The sequence below is a fragment of the Neopelma chrysocephalum genome, unplaced genomic scaffold (assembly GCF_003984885.1).
Source record: "Neopelma chrysocephalum unplaced genomic scaffold, ASM398488v2 Primary Assembly neopelma1_100, whole genome shotgun sequence".
NCBI lineage: Eukaryota > Metazoa > Chordata > Aves > Passeriformes > Pipridae > Neopelma > Neopelma chrysocephalum.
In genome coordinates this window covers 2,401,783-2,420,644 of record NW_020897763.1, presented here as the reverse complement: position 1 = coordinate 2,420,644, position 18,862 = coordinate 2,401,783, and the positions used below count along the sequence as shown (strand labels likewise).

At 53.0% G+C, this 18,862-nt stretch overlaps 1 protein-coding gene across 1 annotated transcript in view; it reads right to left on the bottom strand.

Annotated features, from left to right (window-relative positions):
* SLC45A3 (solute carrier family 45 member 3) overlaps positions 1-18,140 on the bottom strand; it is a 27,043-nt gene extending 8,903 nt beyond the window's left edge. The window contains 4 exon segments of the mRNA XM_027695347.1: positions 1-150; positions 395-810; positions 17,625-17,750; positions 18,118-18,140. The exon segment at positions 1-150 is cut by the window's left edge and continues 4 nt beyond it. Of these exon segments, the coding sequence (XP_027551148.1) occupies positions 1-150; positions 395-542 (298 nt within the window). The 5' untranslated portion in view covers positions 543-810; positions 17,625-17,750; positions 18,118-18,140.
* Between the last annotated feature and the right edge of the window lie 722 nt (positions 18,141-18,862).

Here is an 18,862-nt window from a genome sequence, read left to right as displayed (position 1 = left end):
TGCTGGCGTGGGGGATCACGAAGAGGCTCAGCAGGACCCCCAGGCAGAGCATCCAGATGAAAGGTCTCCTCCGGCCGTAGCTGCTGTGCCAGTGGTCGCTGGCAGATCCGATCAGGGGCACAAAAACCAAGCCAAGGACTGGTCCTATCCCTGGAAAAGAGAAAGAGGTGGTGTTAAGAAGACAGATCTCCAGGATACTGGTTTGTACACACTCTACAAAGCCTGGGACATTTCAGGAGCTTGGGAGGCTTCAGTGGCTCACAGCCCCCTCCTCCAAACACAAGGCTGCCCTTGATAGAAGAGTAGCCCTGCGACCACCAGGCCTGTATTCACCCCCACCCTCCAGGCTCAAAGGGGAAACAAGCACCTCAAAGAGGAGATAAAAGCTGCCTACCCAAAACCATGGTCATGAACTTCTCCTCCACGCCCACCTCCAGCAGCAGCGGTGGCACGTAGGTGATCCCTGCAGCCAGGCACACCTCCAGCCCGAAGGTCAGCGAGTTGACCAGCAGCAGCTGGGTCCTGCGGCTCTGGAAGAACATGCTGCCCCCACAGCCCCCTGAGCCACACTGCCCTGACCCCTCACTGGCACAGGGCTGTGTCCATCTGGTGGCAGCACTTCCAGGGATGCCCCCGGAGCTCCCTTTCCCAGGTTGCTGCATAGATGCTGCTTCCCATTTTTAGGAATGGTGGCTGAACTGTGTTTTCCTCTTCCCCTTGTTGCAAGACGTGGCCCCAGCAGTGTCGAGTCCAGGCGTGGGCAGGCAGGGATCCCACTCCAGGCTTCCCCTGCTGCTCACATGCTGTGGGCTGGGAGAAGAGAGAGGTTGTTAGACACAGCAGGGTTGAGGGCTGAAACCAGGTATCACAGGCACCTCATCACTGAAAGGGACAGTCCCCATCCCCACAGGCTTGCAGGGATGGGAGGGTCTGGGACAGAGGCAGGGTTAAAGGACACAAACCACACTGGTGCCAGGTTTCTCTCCAAGGGTTTGTGACAGGTGAGACACACACCTGTCAGACATGGTTTGGGAAAATTCAATCCTGCCTTCGGGCTAAGGGAGGTCTAATGGCCTCTCAGTGTCCTGTCCAGCCTCGTCTTAGAGCTGGCCAGTTGTAGCAGAGAGACAAAGGATTTGGGGTCCCCTCTCCCAGTGAAATCAATTAAGGGCCCCCTCTGAGGATCAGGGCTGCAGGCACTTCCCTGCAGCCACACAGGGTCATCTCCAGAGACCCACACCCCTGCCTAATGACCAGGACATCTCCTGTGCTGCCCCACAGCCTCCCAGGGAAGCAGTTTCACCCAAATCCCATCTCCAGCCCCTGAGACGGGGCACAGAGAACAGATGGTGCCTCCATGGAGTTTCACAAACAAACCTGACCCACTTTAGCCTCATCTAACAGTGAATGGCAATTACCTTACTCATTAGACTGAGTCATTTATTTGCCCTGTAACGTGCTCCCTCTCTCCAGCTTCTTCAGAGGGGAGAGGCCACCAGATCAGGACAGGGGCTGAGCAGGAGGCAGCAGATGCCTCTCAGTAACCTGTTATGAGCCCGTCACTGTGTCAGTCCCAAAGGAAAGAAATCCTCCAGGGTTGCCAACACCCAACCCACCAAACTGCTGCTTTGCTAACAGCACCTCGGGAAGGTGGCCCCTGGTTATTCTGGGAAAGGCAGAACGGGTTAGCAAGACATTAAGCTCCTTCACAAACACTAATTTAGGAGTAAAACAATCTGTTGCCTCATTCTCAGGGTTGATGTGCTCTGACTTCTCACCCCTAAGGGAGAGGGACAGACCTGGCAGAGCTGGAACTGCTGCTCAGAGGGATGAGCAGAATGCAGGAGATGGTTGGATTTGACGATCTTAAAGGTTTTCTCCGACCTCGACAATTCCACAATTCGAGGCGTGAACGCCTTGAACCAGCTGGATCACGACCCTGCCACAGCTACACTGGACAGGGATCAAACTCCTCATTATCACCCAATGGGGTGCTAATTAGTGACCCCCGACTTCACAGAGCATGTGTTTGACCCCCATCACTGCACAGATGTTAAGAGACAGGTACAGATGGGACAGTTTTTGTGACTTTTCTTTCTTCCCCTCAGCCAGATAACCCATGGGGGGGGTGACTGGGTGAAGCTGCCAGTGTGGAGATGAGGTTTAGGCATCACTCTGCCTCTTGCTGCTGCAGAGGAGAGGCACCACTCCAGAGCTCAGGAATTGTCAGGCTGCCAGTTACACGCTATAAGTACCAATTATTTTCCTTCTGGGATCCTTCACCTTCCCCCTCCACGCGCTCACCGAGACCTCAACTGTCACAGAACATCCCTCCTTTTAACAACTGCGAACATTTAAGCGACTTGCCCAAGGTCAAATAGCAAACAGAGGGGGAACAGCACCAGTTTTTTCCTTTAATCACCAGAGATGGCTTCAAAGGAACCCTCAGCCGTGCTGAGCATCACTTCAGTGCTCTGGGTCTGCAAGGAAGGGATGGGGGCAGCGACCACCTTGCTCAGATGTGGGTTAGACACAGGATGTCTCAGCTGGGATGGGTGCCCAGCTGGCTCCCAGCCCTGGGGGAGGAATTTAAGCTGCAGCCCTACAGCTCCAGCAGCACAAGCCTGGGTGCTGCTCACTGGAGGAAGTAGAGTCACAAGGCAAAATTAACTGAGCCACCATCACTCCGGGTTAGACCTCAAAGGGAGATGTAACTGCCACTGTCTGCTCTAGTCTGGGATCTGGAGAGCTTAGAGAGGGGGATTTGTCTCAAGAGAAACCCCAAACATCGAGTAAAAGATGTCTCTCACACGCAGAGGGATTAAAAATTATTTTCTTCCCTTTTACCGCTGCGACACCCCGAGCACTGAGGAGGCAGCAGGAATCTGTCCATCCCCACTGCCTGAGAATTTCAGTTTGGAGGCAAAGGCTGAATTTCTTATCAGGAGGTAGGAAAAGACCCGTCTCTTCCCCCTCCACACCCTCAGAGGGCTCTAATGAGAAAATAAATCCCAGTGTACCCAGAAGCAACACCAGCCAGAGGTGAGAAGTTGTCAACAGCAACCCAGTCATAGATTCAGTTGCAGCAGATGATGAACTCTGTTTAAACTGCATTTTGTCCCAATACCTACGAATTACTTCTTATTTCTGTTCACAGAATACAGAGAAACTAGTTGGCTCAGTTGGAAAGAAATGCCAGCGCAGACAAGGAAAATCCCCTGAACTGCTGATCTGTGAGGACAGGCGATGGAAAAGGAAGATTCGGGAGGCTCTCAGAGCCAGGACTCACCTCCTCCCCACGGTGGCAGGTGATCCCTGCAGCGCCCAGCCCGGGAACTGCAGCATTCAGGAAAAGCTACTTAAGTAGTTTTCAGGCGAGCAGAGGTGGAACCGAGCTGGGACAGACACGGCTTTGGTTTCAGGGCCCTCCCTGCCTGCTGATAACAGGTGTGTTCTCAGCACCGAACCACTCCTGCGCCCGGGCCCCTCACCCAGAGCAAACACAGCCTGCCAGCACCACCCCTGAGAACCCCCAGCTCGCTCAGTGCTGCCCCAAACCTGCCCAGACACAAAGCCCTGTCCCGGCGTTAAAACCTTCCCTCGCTGATCTGCTGTTTCACAACACCCAGCAGAGATTTAGGACGTGGCGTTATTATTATTATTTTCTTTTTAATGCCAGCAAGATGTGCCCCACAGCTTTGCAGGTAACAGTCTGGCTCTAAGTAACAGTCCCAGCTGCAAGGCACTTCCCTTAATCCACTGATCTAATCCCTTCCAGGACAATTTATCCCGTGGAATATGCGGGAGGACTGGTTTGGCTTTGGGGCTCTGTAGCTTTGCCCTGGTGTGGAAGGAGTCAGGCAAAACCTTCTCCCAGGTGAGCTGGCAGCACCCTGTCCATCCCAGTGGGATTTGGCATCTCGGGGAGACCTTTCCCAGCCAGATGTGGGGGGTCTGGTCCACACTGACAGCAGGCACTTCTTGCCCTTTAGCCTCAGTTTCCCCAAACTTCTACAACAGGGGCAGTATTTGTCCTTCCAGTGCCAAAGCACCTTGGCAAGGACAACAGCCAGGACACAGGAGCCCTTCTGTGGAAGGTTTCCTGCACACAGGAGCAGAAGGGAGCCACATGTGGGGCTTTCCCACAGCTGCTCTCCGAGCTGTCGTGCCGTGGGGACATCAGCTGCTGCTGTTCATGCTCTTGCTCTGCTCTTCCTTTCCCTCCCCAGGGAAAATTAAACATCTTCAACCCCCCCCGGGTTTCCGTTTTACTTTTCAGCTTGCAACCCAAACTTTTCCTTTCCTTTCTCTGCAGAGAAACAACAGATCAACTGCCAGAGGCTGGTTCACCTGGCAGCCAGGTAGGAGGGCGGGTCCGGGGGCAGGAGCAGAGCATTGCTGGACAAAGGCAGGAGAGGGCTCCCTGTCACCCACGGGGACAGCAGTGGCAACCAAAAAAAGACCCAAACCAGAAAGGATTGCACCCCTTGGAGCCCTGGCCTCTCCTGCCCAAGCACTCAGGAGCACAGGGAGGAAGGCAGGCAGGCAGGCAACTCACCCAGCAGCACCCACAGGGAGAGAGGATGAGGAGCAGGGATGAAGCCAGGGAGAGCAGCTTCCCAAGAGACTGTTTCTCTGAAGGCAGCAGGGCACAGATTGGATTCTCACATCTCCCCTGCTCAGAGTTCAGTCTCTGTTCACTCACTACAGAAAGAGTTTTGACAAACACCTCCCTGTGCTCCATGTGGCAGCCAGGGAACCCCAAAACCAGGGATTGTGAGTGTGAGAGAAGCACAGACACACATGGAAACAGGACTGGATGTCCTGGGGATGGCAGAGGCACGGACTCCCTGTCATGGAACAACACCATCACCAGCACAAGTTCACTTCCCTCTTCCTCTGTGTGCCCTCACTCATGAACTCAGGATCACATCTCCTGCTTTGAGGAGAAACAAACCCCAAGACACCTGGAGAAGGTGGATAATGTGCAGGGCACCCATGGACATGCATAAGCAAAGAATTCTTGCAGTCCCTCCTCCCCCCAGTCTCCTCAGATCTTTCCAACCTGGGATCTTACAAGTCATCCCATCTCATCAGTGCTTGGAATGAAGATTGAGGGAGGAACATTTTGCAAAAATAAAATTTGGGTGTATTTACATGGCAGAGAAAAACTCATTTATTCCTAGAAGAATCCATATCCTGCTACTCCATAATCCTTCCAGTCTCTCACATGGGTGCAAAAAGGGACAAGAAATGATATTAAATGGGGTTGCAGGCTTTGATTTATGCCAGTCATGCACCTGCTCAACAGTTCAACAAATAACCCCAGCAGTGAGCAGACAACAGAGATTTAGATCCAAGGTGAGGGTGGGGAGGCCCTGGCACAGGTTGCCCAGAGAAGCTGTGGCTGCCCCATCCCTGGAAGTGTCCAAGGCCAGGTTGGAGCAACCTGGGCTAGTGGAAGGTGTCCCTGCCCATGGCAGGGGGTGGAACGAGATGAGATTTAAGGTCCCTTCCAACCCAAACCGTTTCATGATTCTATTATCAACTATTTTTGACCTGTCAGGGCTGTCTTATATAGAAAAAAAATTGCCCCACGAAAGCCTTTGCCTTGGGAAAGGAAAAGCTTTAGCTCAGGCAGGGGCTGCTCCTGTTCAGCAGTTCCCAGGTGACATGGATGGATCCTCACCTTCCCTTCCCATGGCACAAACCCCATTCCCAAGGGGCAGCAGAGAGAGAAAGAGGAGGGCAGAGGGTCCTGCAAGCCACTGGGTTTCCATTCCTAACCCCGACGCCCCATTTCCAACCTTCCGAGGGGCTCTTTATGAACGTTATTAATTCCCCGCTCCCTGGAAGCCCTCTGGAAGAAAGGATGGGAGAGAGCACAAGGGGGAGTGCTTAGGGAAGGGCTGTTCATGCCGTGCCAGAGCCTTTCACAGCTATCAGTGTCCATTCAGGGCGGCTGAATGTAAAATCCACCATGGAGAATAGCTCTGGCAGGGCCGGGCGGGATGCAATGGAAAACTCACCCGACCTCTCCTGACCCTCTCCCCTTCCCCCTCCCCTCCCAAATCTCCTTGACCTCCATTCACAGTGTGGGGAGAGGGGAGTGGTCATAAAGCAGGGATGGGAGAACGGGCATTTATTTAGTCTCTGAATTAACTCTGCGTTTCCTTTGAGCTCCATTATCCCAGCCCGGCTCAGGGGAAGAGCAGCAGCGGGTGGAAATCCCCCCCAGAGGAGAACAAGGCAGACCTGGGCACCCCAGTCCATTTGAAATGCCCTCCCCCACCCCACAGGGCAGTGTCCAGCAGCCAGGATATATTAATCCAGGACAAATGGGAGATGCTACAGGGGAGGGGGAGTTCCCAATGACAGCTCCGACTCCTGCACGGTTTGGTTCAAAGGAAGATGCTTGAATTTGTCCCAACTGGGGGTTGGTTCTTTCCTGCCTCACTGCAACCTCTTCATTGCAGCACCCACAGCAGGATCATCCTGCTCTCAGGGCTCTCTAAAAGCCAGAGCTGTTCACAGCCTTTTGTGCTCCCCACACTCCCGAGGCACAGACGGATCCCTGACCTGCTCGCTGCCATCTCCATGTGGGAACTGCCAGCACAGAGAGGATGCTCTCCAGGGTCTGTCCCCCTTCCCACCTCTGGTATCCCACGTGCCAACAGCTCTAAGGATGCTTTATCCTCACCCCACAACACGAACATCACACAGACAGCAGAGCAGCCCCAAATTCCACCAACCTCCTGTCCCACAACCTGCTTCTTCCTCTGGCAGAGGAATTGCTCCTGCCAGGAGGTTTCTCCCAGCTTTTGGCTGCCTTAACTCCCGTGCCTGACTGACCACAGGAAAGATAGAGCAGCAAAGAGTGGCCAGTTCCAACCAGTCCTTCTCCTCCTCCTCCTCTCCTCCCGTTACAAACAGGAACCGCCTGTCTGACTAACGGGGTCACTGACTCAGTGGAGGCCACGCTGACATTTTTGGAGCTCTCAGAGGGACAGACATGAGCCCAGGGCCCACAGTGGTGCCAGAGGGTGTCATTAACTCCCCTGTGCTTGGCAGGCAGCAGCACCAGGCTTCAGCCTGCCTGGGAGATCCATAGGAGGAGCATGGACAACAATGGGGCACAAATCAGAGCTGGGCACCTTTCTGCAGCAAGCAAGGTCCAAGGCTGACAGGCTGACCCTCACCTTGCTGGTCTGTAGCTCAGCCCTGTTTTCATCACAGACACTCCAAAAGAACTGCACTGGAGGGCCCAGTTCAGCTCTGGAGTGGGGAAGGACCGAGCACCCCAATAAACACCCCACTGCAGAGGGATCTCCACACTGGGCTGGAGGAACCACAACGGGACTTGTGCCTGGCACAGAGGGTGGTCTCCCAGCGTTTTACCTGCTTGGGACTGGCACCTCCTCACCACACTCCATTAAGCACACAGAGGCCTCACAAACTCCAAAACACACACAATGCACCCGCCCCGCCAGCCTCGCTCCCTCCGGTCACGCTTTCCTGAGCCGGCGTCAGGTCTGCTGCAAACAGCTCGAGACCTCCAGACAGGGTTGGCTGGCTCTCCATCAGAGCCACAGCTTTGTTTGGCTGCTGCACGACCCAAGCTCTTGCTTTTATTCATGAGAGGAGCCCCCGTTTCGGAGCGGGAGGGGAAATGAGATGATCTGCTTCTGCTTTTCACTCCAGCTCATTTCTGGCGTTTAAATACCGTGCCCGTCACCCCGGCATTTGATCCAGATCAACCTCTCCCCCACCCCGGCCTTTCTTCTGCGTTTATTATTTTTAGCAGAAGAATAAAAATGTAAATTGAACTGGAAAGGGGGGGGAAAAAAAAAATAAGCCCCCTCCAGGTGCCCCCTTCTCCACGGCCGTGGTAACGGGCACAGATTATATCCGGCACCACATGACCAGGGCCTGTATTTATATGTCAGCGTGTAAAACCCACCCTGCTGAGCTGCCTTTTCTCTGCCTGGGGCTGGGGGCTTCTGCTCCACGTCTCGTCAAACAGCCCCACAAAGGGGATTAAGGAGAGCCCCTCAGCCCCGCAGAGTAATCCATCAAATTATCCCTTGTTGGCGTTGCTGTCCTCTTCAGGGGAAAAAAAAAAAAAAAAAAGCCTTCCAAAGGCTTTTAAAGGCACTGAAATTACACTTGAGCCTGAAACACTCCACCCAGCTGCTGTAGCCCACAGCACAATGGGCTGGTTGTAAAGGGAATACTGGGAAGTGAGGAGCAAGGAAAAGGAGAGGGACGCTGTTATAAAAAGGGCAGCGGCCTCCCCATGGCTGGAACTCCAACAGGTGGTTCTGACCCCCCCATTCCCAGGATCCTGCAGCACAGCAGGCCCAGCAACACCAGCTGCACGTCCCAGGTACTCACCCTTCCCTGCAGAGGTGGGATCTGGGGCTCTGGGATGGGTTGGTTGTGCCCAGAGGGACCCCCAGACACGTCCTCAGCAGAGATGAGGCTTGCAAAGGTCAGCAGTGGTGGAGGAGCATCCAAACCTCTCCAGCCAGGGAATCCTGCTGGAGTCTGGCAGTGCCACAGGCTGCAGCATTGTCACCCCACGTACCTACACTGTCCCCAGAGCCCTGGGACTGGACAGTCCTTCAGAACTCCTGCAGAACACCCTCCACACACAGCAGGAATGTCCAAGGCTCAGGGCACCCTCACCACTGTCCCCACAGGCAAAGCCAAGCCAAAGGCAGAGCACACTCACCAAAATCCTGTGAATACCTGCCTGGAATCTGCATTTCCTTCCCCTGCAGATCCCTAAATTGCACTGGAATTTTTGTGCTGGTCGTCACCACCTTATTTTGAGGTATGAAATCCTCTGTCCACCAGCCCTGCCTGAGGAAGCACATGGGATTTCACAGGTTTGCTTTGCTGGAATCCTCAGGGAATAATGATCACCAGGAGTGAAACAGAGACAGCAGATCATAAAGTACTTATTACCCCAACAACCTGGAACTGGCAAAGAGAAGAGCAGACTAGTGCTGGTGGAAGGATGTCAGGGCACACAGAGAACACACACGGCTGTCACACGTGGGTCACCTCAGCACCAAAAGCACTGACACACAACTTCTGGGTTCTCATCACTAGTGATGAGTGAAAGCAGAATTATTTCCCCTTCTGTAACAGAGAAGAGATGGGGAGGCAGAAGCCCTTGTTGCTTTGCTGTGTCCACTTTGCATTGCCTGTCCACAGGGCTGGGAAAACGGGAAGCGAAACTGGGACTTCTTGTTTCCAACTGAAGCACGGGGGCTGTGTAACGGGACATCTGACCCCTCAGCAAGGCAGAGCCAACTTCAGCTCCTCCTGCTCCAGCACACCATGGCTCCAAGGCAGCTCCAGGACTTCTTTCCCACAGCTTCATCATTCCCAGCTTTATCTGGAGAGCTGTGACAGTCATGGGGCCAGCAGAGTCTCAGGACCGGCCGTGGGGTGGAGAGGACAGTCCTGATGTATGAGAGGTCAGAGCAAAGGCCACGGGTGGCACAGACCCCTGAGACTGTAAATCCAGCCCCTCGCCCATGGATGAGGCAGGAGCAACCCAGGAACAAACTGCTGAGCCCTGGGAGGGCTGGAGGGGTGTTAATTCCCCCAAATTGTACCCCCACAGGCTGCTAAAGCAGCAGTGAGGGGTCTGAGAAATTTAAGCTGCTATCACCCAACACTGATAATTCTGAGCTTCTGTCTTTCACCAGAAGTTTGTGCCTTAGGATAAAGGAGGAGAGCAACCCAATCTCCACACAGAGAGCAGCAGGCACACACTTACACAGCCCCTTTTGCTTCAAGTTTTGGGAGCGTGACCCTGTGCTCTTCCTCAAAGGACACACTTTGAGTCCTGGACATACACAGAACTAATGGGCTCTTTTGTAATCACATGGTAGTTAGTCCATTTTTCCATGGTAATTTTCTGGTCTGCAATCCCAGTTATTTGTGTCCCTGCCCCAGAAGTTTGATGCTGACATATCTCTCAGCAAAGCCCTTTGACCTCCGCTGGCAGGTTGGTGGGTTTTCTCCCTCTCTGTTTTCTGTCTGTAAAACGAGGTCATGGCTTTGAACGAGACAAAGAGCCTTTGGCAGCATGAGGAACAGCCCTGAGAGAGGCAGCTGTGAGTGCAGAACCCCCATCAGTCACATCAGCCCCTCCTGGGGACGCCGGGAACGCTCGGAGCCAGCACAGGGATGGACGTGGGACGGGCAACCCCCATGGTGGGAGCGTGCAAAAGGAGAGGGAATGAAGCAAAACTCTTCCAAAATGTTAAACTGGGAGTTGCTGTAAGGGGTGGTTGTCCCAGCCACCCACCACTTCCACCCTTTCAGTCGCCCCTCTGACCGGAGATGGGTTTATGCCACACTCCAGTCACCTTCATGTTTCCATCACAGACTCTCCAAAAGAACTGCACTGGAGGGCTCAGTTCAGCTCTGATGTGGGGAAGGACTGAACACCCCAATAAACACCCCACAGCTGAGCTCAGCTGCAGAGGGATCTCCACACTGGGCTGGAGGAACCACAGCAGGACTCGTGCCTGGTCTCCCAGCGTTTTACCTGCTCAGGGCTGGCATCTCCTCACCACACTCCATTAAACACACAGAGGCCTCACAAACTCCCAAACACACCCAGCCAGCCCCCTCTGCCAAAGGGGCAGGTGCACAGGGAACAACGGGAGCTTTCCCAGGTTCTCTGAGGGCACAGTCCACGGATCAAAGTCACCAGAACAGCAGTTTTTCACGTGCCTGGGGCAGCAAAAGCTGCTCAAGCTCTGCCTTTCTCCCCTCACCCGACTCCTCTGGGTTAATGAGGGCCCTCAGATCGCTGCTGGAGCACAGGGAGCCTTTCCCTTATCACGACAGACCAGCCACGGGGCCTGGGTCTGAAAACGTGGGGTTCTATGATTTTATTCCTGCCCGAAATTGTCTGGATAATTGCAAAGATAAGGAGCAATCAGATTTTATTTTTTAAGGCAGATAAGTTTCACAGGAAGGTCTTTATGGGAAACTTAAAAAGCCTTTTTTTCCTTTCCTTGTTCTATCAGTTTAATGTGTCACAGGCTCAGAGCACACAGAGGTTTAACATTCCCACAAAATACAGCAGCATAGAATATCTGGAAGGGGAGTTTTCCACCTTTCAAAGAGCAAGGCTCAAAGCTGCCATTTCTACAGGAGGTGACCAGAGTGAGGCATTTTTGCCACCCCACTCACTCCCTACCCTGTGTCTCCTTACAAACGGGAACCTCACTTCTATTTTGAGCCCTGGAAAGAATATCAGCCCTAAATTATCAGATTTTTAGTAACTAAGCATGGAGTTCAGGTTCAAAGCTGCCTGGATTTTGCAGAGCCCTCTGAGGAGGGGTGCTCAGGGATTTCGTGGCACAGGTTTAAGCTGGTGCAGAGCACAGACTGCATCTGTCAGGGAGGACAGGCAGGAAAGTGGTCTGGGAGCTGAAAACATCTCAGAGAAAGTCTGTTGTAACAGCAAAGGATAAATGAAAGTTGGTGCATTGAAGACTTGAGTAGAGAGGCAGGATTTTCTCTCCACACAGGTCTCTCTCTCTTGCCATTATTTACTGGAGTAAAGTTCAGTGAGCTACAAATGAAGCAGAAAGACCTCTGATTTTCCTGTAACATGCTCTGGGCTGCCCTGGGCAAACAGCCAGGGCACCTCGGGCAGGCACAGAGCTGGCCTTTCCCAGTAAGGGCTGGGAAAAGGCTTATCCCCAGCACCCTCCTGGGCCATCCTGGCTGTGCATCAGCATGTGCTGACTGGCCTTGGATGCAGGGTTTAGCCCAGGGACAGCCAGCATTCCCTGCTCTTGCCCAAAAGGCTCCTGCCCTGCTATCAGCATTGGCCACAGACAGTGATGAATGGGAGGATCTGGGGGCAGCACAAACTGCAGACTGTTCGCAGGAATCAAAGCTGAAAGAGGCCCTGTTGAATCATCTTCCCCGGGGCTGCTGCAGGACTGCTCCCAACAGCACATTCTCCAGTGATTTGTCCAGCCTGAATGGATGGGTCTCAAGCACTGAGGTTGCAAGAATTTCCCCTGAAACAATATCCATAGGCTAAAAGATTTAATAGCTGGGAAGCGTCCGTCCTTCCTTCCTTCCTTTCCTCCCTCCAGTCATCCCCCTGTGTTAATTCCTGTGCTCTCCTTTCTACATGCACGGTCAGACCCCTCCCCAGACGAGGTTCAGCCACTCTCCCAGACCCAGCTTCAGTCAATTCTGGTGAAAAGCCACCCTTCCAGGCCCATTAATTGCTCAGTCGGCCTTGGCTGTAGCACAGCAGCCTTTTGTTCCAGCGCTGCTCCAGCTGCTCCCACCGCCCCTCACACACAGGAATCGTTTGTCATAAACATTCCCAAACGCACCTCTGGAGTCCAACAGCAACAGTGGCTGCACAAAGCCCTCCCCTGTCACGCCACGAGCCAGTACCTGGTACCACAGCCTTGGAAGCCACTGTCATCTCCTTGTCCCTTTGTGCTCCATCTCTTTGTATTTATGAAGTGCCTCCCGCCACAGACCTACAAGGAAGCTCTCTCTCTCCCTCTCTCTCTCTCTCTCTGTGGCCACAACAATCCTTTATTCTCTTTGCACAGCTCTGAAGGGAGAATTTATTAGTTTACTCCAGAATCCAGAGCAAGGTAGCCCAGTGATAGCAGGGAGAGAACTAACAGGACACTCAGTGACAGCTCGGGTCTTGTGGGGGACCAACATTTTGGGTACCCTCCCTCCCAAAGTGATGTGGCACCACAGCTCTGGGCAGAGGGGAAAAAGAGCAGCAAAACACCCTGGAGCAGTGGCAGATGGTTCTCCAGCCCAACATTCCCAGACAGAGCATTGCTGATGGAAAAGGTACAAAATCACCACCAGGGACCTCACTCACAGGGTGCAGTTAATGTGGAGGGGTTTGGTGTCTGTGCAGAGCACAGAGAACGGAGAGAAGACACTCAGAGACACTTCAAACCAAACCCAAGAGCCAGCTCTGCCCATTGCTCCTGAATTAGGAGCAGGCAACTGGGAGGAGATGGCAAAACAGCAGAGTTGAGGTTTGGTCACCACCTCAGTCTCTTTGATGCCCCAAGTCAGACCCCCGCAGGATTCACTCCTCCACCTGGTGATGGAAGCATGATCCATGGATTCCATTGCATGCACCACTTCACCCACAGTCTCAACCCGTAAATCTAAGGCCAGATTTCGATGTTATCCACAACTATGTGCACGTTATTCCCGAAGTTGGCTCCAGCCTGCTCTGCAAGAACATTAATGTCTTCTGAGTGCTGACAACCTGCACAGATTTGAGTGACTGCACTCATTAGATTTGCATTTTTCTTGAAGTCACAGCTTCTGGAGACAAACCACCACAGAAGACTTCAGCTCCCACCCAAATGAAGGTGGAAAAAAAACCTGTTCTCTTGATTGAAGGGGAAAAACTTTACACCTCCCAAACCAAGCCCAGCGCCCGGCGTTGTTTTAAGTTGCTATTTTCAAATAAACCTCATTATTTTGCCAGAGGCCATCCTTACACCTCCTGAGTGTTCCAAACCTGGCAATCATGAGAATTCATCTGCAAGTCACCAGAAGCTGGTTCTGAAATCAGGGCTGATTTCATGTGTTGCTCAAACAAGGTTTCCCTGGATGTAAGGCAGGGCCAGGTCCTTGGGATCTGGACTAACAACACCCTCTTTTAGTTCCTGTACAGCAACAAGGAGGAAGAAAAATGGCTCAGAGCTGCAAATCAAGCACCTGCTTATTGCTGTGTGTGTTCCAGTGCCTCCAGCCCCGAGACAAAGAAGCCATTTGAACCACATTCCTACATTACAGTCCCTTATTTTGCCAGACAATATTCACGGGGGTCTGTTTCTCCTCTTCTGCAGGCTGGCAAAATGTTAAGCAAATATTTTTGGACTGCAAGAGGAACTGACATTTTAGGATATGAAAACAAGGAGGAAGGGCACAAATTAGAGGACCTCCAAGGAACAGGGTGCATACAAACAACAAGCATGAAATGGTGCCCTTATAGTTCCACTCAGCTCTGTTTTCTGAGCCAGCAACTCGATAGCTCGGAGGGTTGGACACATCAGCAGCTCCAAAACACAAGACCAGGCTCAGATTCTTCCAGCACTGAGGAGCAACAGCAGCACAAGAAGGAGAACAGGTTTCAAGGGATAAATATCACTCTTAGTTCTAACTGACCAACACAAGCACTGGGACAGGGAGATGTATAAATAATCCTTTGGTTTATTATTTTCCTATTGCTTTGTTTGTGGTGAGTGCAAGATTTGCTTTATGTTGTGCAGCCCATGTTTACAGACAGTCTGCCACGAGCTCACACATTGCTCAACCACCTTGCAGAGACAGCTTTAAAATCCCCCCTGCTTTTTACAAGCAAGGATGAGGGTCTCCAACCCCTTTCTCAGCCGAGCCCGAGGGTTCCTGTTCTCCCATGGACAGTTTTGGTGCCTGATATGAAGCATTCAGAACTCAAGTCAACACTGAGAGTTGCTGACAGGCTGCTCACAAGGCTCTCATGACTCCCTTGCTCCACTCCCAGCCTCGACCATGGGTTCAGCTGCACGGCTGAGGGATCACAAGACTTCCCAGGTTGGCTGTTTGGGTTGGGTTTAGTCAGGAACAGCTGTCCTGGGCCGACTGCCCCCACGTCCTGCAGGAGCCACAGCTCACCATCACGTGATGGAATTCTTTGCAATAGAAGTGAGTGGAGGAGATTCACCAGACAGGACTCATCTGGGTTTCAGTGTCTCCATCCCACCTGTGTCTCACTGCTCAAGGCTTTACCCCTTTCATTACCTGCTCACCCTGACCACTGCCTGCAGCTCCTTTCTCTTCTGCTCCCTCTGAGCCTTAAATCCATCACAAACCTCCCCAACTTTCACCCAACGGTCAAGAGCTTTGCTTTGATGTTGCCCCAGCCAAGACATGCACATTAAAGAAAACCTAAACCAGCTACCACAACAAGACACTCCTTGGGTGAACTGCTCCAAGGGAGAGAAAGGGGGAAGATAAACACAAACACGTTACTCACACCACTTAGAGCTGGTCTGAAAGGCTCTGTGATCCCACTGTGACAAAAGTGGGGTAAAATTCTGAAGGGAGTAAAGCCAGAGGTGGAAAAAAAGCCATGGAGAAAAAGAGAGACCATCAGCATATTATTTTGTAATGTCTGTTCTGTGTTTTTTCCTGTTATTTAAAAGCAGGCTCTGAGCACTGGCTCCAGCCTGGGACCAGACCTGACAGACTCACAGGCAGCTTGAATGAAACCAACTGCCAGAAGTGTCCACACAAACCCTGAAGTTCTCTGCCACATCCCCATCCACAGAACTCCTTAGGAAGGGAGGAGTCAGGGAAGCACCACAGGCACAACTTTCCAGGCTCTTTTTTGTCCTTGTAAAACCCTGGAAGCCGAAGTGGATTGGAAATATCACATATAAACATACAAACACTGCTTTTACAGAACCCCAACCTTTGTCTTCCTTTGCCTTCGTGCATTCCTCAGGAGTCATTTGCAAACCCTCAGAGTTTCTCGTGGGTCCAACACAAGGGGCCCTGGGTTAAGATTTTGAGTAATGCAGGAACTCTGCTCACAGGTATTTCCAAAGAGGCTTTACCAGAAGGCACATGAGGAGACCCACAGAATTATGTTCAAAGAGCAGTTTTTGCCCCATCACTTCATCATACAATGGATTCGATGCTTTCAAGACCAGATTTGTTGGTTCAAACTTTAAGCAAAGCTTCTATTTGCAGTTTCAGCACAAAACTGGGCAGTTAAGGTTATTTCTTTTTATTTTTAAGAGCATGCAGCCCTAATGCCATCAGCCACAAGAGTCCAGCCATCACCCTAAGCTCCATATGGAGTTGAAGAGCAGAGATATGAAACTCAGGGAGAAAAAAAACCCAAGAACACCCCCTTCCCCCCACCCCAACCCTGCCACTTGAGTGCTCCAGCGAGATAAACAGTTTGGGGAAAAGGTTACCAAGAGTTTATGCTAAACATCATTTCCGAGGAACTCTGGCAAAGATAAAGAGACCAAGGGCTGTATTTTTTAGCTCAGTGATCAGCCCAGTGATTTCAGCTTCTCCCACCCTGGATATAACACGGATACATCCACGCACTGCTGACAAAAATCTGACTGTACACCTTAGGAATGCTGCTGCTGCTGCTGGAGTTTGTCTGGAGGATATTGAGGCATCTACTACCACCTTACTACAGGGATGACAGCCTGTGAAACCACTGCTTTGTTCACAGGTGATGTCACTCTTATCCTCGGGCAGGTTCCACACAAAACCAGGTGCCTTGGGCCTTCCAGAAACAACCTGATGTTGGGAAACACCTGGAGGCTCAGGCACTTTGATTGACACAACACTCAGAGATCACTGCACAGGGCATGTAGGGGAATATCCCACCAGTAGCCAGTGCAAGCAAAACCTCCCTGCAAGGAGAAGTTTCCTCCTAAATCCCAAGATCGGTTTATGCCCTGAAATACGGGGATTTATATCCCTCCTAAAGCTCTCATTTAATTTGCTATTAATTCTGCAGATTCTCGTTATCCATATCAAATTTCTAATCCTTTTTTTTTTCCTTTTTTTTTCTCCCCCCCCAAATCCCATAAGCCAAGAGCTCTTGGCTTCCACCATGGCTTGGTGGTAATAAGTTCCAGAGTTTTAGGCACCGCCTGGAATCCCAGAGCAGGGCTGGCAATCTGGCTTTCCTGGCTCTGCCACTCCCCACGAGTGGAAGGGTAGAGGGAATTATGCCAAAAAGTCCAGAGGTAGCATCACACGTTTAAAAATGAAAAAAAAAAAAAAAGAAAAAAAAAAAGAAAAAAAAAGAAGAAAGAAAATTGCAGGTGGGGCAAATAATAGAAAAGGTTTAAAGGCTGGTACACGTTTTTCAGGAGTGCCTGCATGACTTCAGTGCCCAGGTCATTTGGGTACTTTTGAAGTTCTTACTCATGTTCTATTTCTATAAATTTCGAGTTATTCTCATGTTACATGTACAAACGCTGCTCACTTGAACCACAGCAAGAACCAGAACAGCGCCAGGGTGGGACAAGGTTGGAGCCTGAGCCCTTTCCCTGTGCTGTTCAGGAGTCTGACAGGTCTAGGGGGAGGCACCAGCAAACCTTTTCCTGATATATTTCCCTTCCAATGTTTATTGTTTTCTCTTTTAATCATAAGCATGAAAACCAAACACCTTGCCAAGTTTGGCCATCACCGGTGTAAATATTAAGTTTAATCGAATGCCTTTCTCTTCCTCCTAAAGCTGTCATCCACAGGAGGACAAATTAGTCTCCTAGTTTATGTTTATCATAAACGACTAAGGAATTTTACCACCAAAAACTTGAGTCACGCCAAAGTCAGTAAACCCTGGAATACCACGCCAAAGTCAGTAATCCCTGGAATACCCACATTATGACATTTAGGTACCACTGTTGAAGCATCAGCCTGCTCAACCTCCCACTGGAGCTGGCGGGGAGAGCCAGGTAACCTGGCAGCAAACCCAAACAGAGCCTCCAACCACGTGTAAAGAAAACTTCCCTTTGCCCGGCGCTGCCTTCCTCGGATTCTGAGAAATCACTGACCTGTCCCCTGCGAGTCTCCGGGATTTCTGGAAGTCACATCCCGCTCCCCGGGCTCCTTCAGCCGGCTCAGCGATCCTTCAGCCCACTCAGCGATCCTTCAGCCGGCCCCGCTCGCCGCGGATGTCTCTGCAAGAATGAGAAGCGTGGAAAAAAACTCGCGGCACACGCTGCTGGACCCGGGACCCCCCCACAGCCCCACCTGCGGCCGCTCCTGCTCTGCCTCCCACCCGCTCCCAGGGCTTTTTGTTTTCCTCCCCATCCCCAGCGGATCCGGAGCGGGACCGCGGGAGCATCAGCGGGGTCCGAGCAGCGCCTGGTGCTGGGCTGCGAGTGCGGGCTGAGCCCCGGGACCTCCAGAGCCCCCCTAGAGCCCCAGGACCTCCAGAGCCACCCGAGAGCCCCCCAGGAGCCGCTCCCGCTGCCCGGCACGACCATCCCCGCCCGCCGCACCCCGCAATCCCGATTCTAATCCCGGTTTTAGTCCCGGTCCTACCTCGGCGCTGCCCGCGGCTGAGCTGAACCAAACCCAGCTCAGCGCCCGCGCCTCCGCCGCGGTTTAAATGGGCAGGTTGGGCCCGGCAGGGAGCATGCGCTGCCCGGGCCGAGCGGGGACAAGGGGGGGGCCTCGGCCACCCCCGCAACGGCCCCGCAACCCCGGTCCCAAATCCCCGCAGCCCCGATCCCAAAACCCCCGCAGCCCAACCCCTGCCGGCACAGCCGCCCCGCGGCCCCGATCCCAAATCCCCGCAGCCCCGGAGCCGGACCCTCCCCGCCGGGAGAGCAGCCCCGTTCCCCGCAGCCTTTTTCCCGGGAGAACAGCCCGGATCCTCGGAGCCCCGCAGCGTCCGCCAGGAGAGCAGCCCCGCTCCCCGCACGCTATTTCCCGCAGCCTCATTCCCTGCACACCGTTTCCCGCAGCCCCGTTCCCCCAAAGTGTTTCCCGCAGCCCCATTCCCCGCACACTGTTTCCAGCAGCCCCGTTTCCCGCAGCCCCGCTCCCCGCACGCCGTTTCCCGCAGCCCCGGAGCCAGGAGAGCATCCCCCGACCCCCGCATCCCTGCGGCCGAACCCGCAGCCGGCACAGCGGCCCCGCTCCTGGATATCGGCCGGCGGAGCATCCCCGGAGCCCCGCACACCGTTCCCCGCACCCCTGGCCGGGAGAACAGCCCCGCTCCTTCCAACACCGGGAGAACAGCCCCGCTCCTTCCAACCCCGGGGGAACAGCCCCGCTCCTTCCA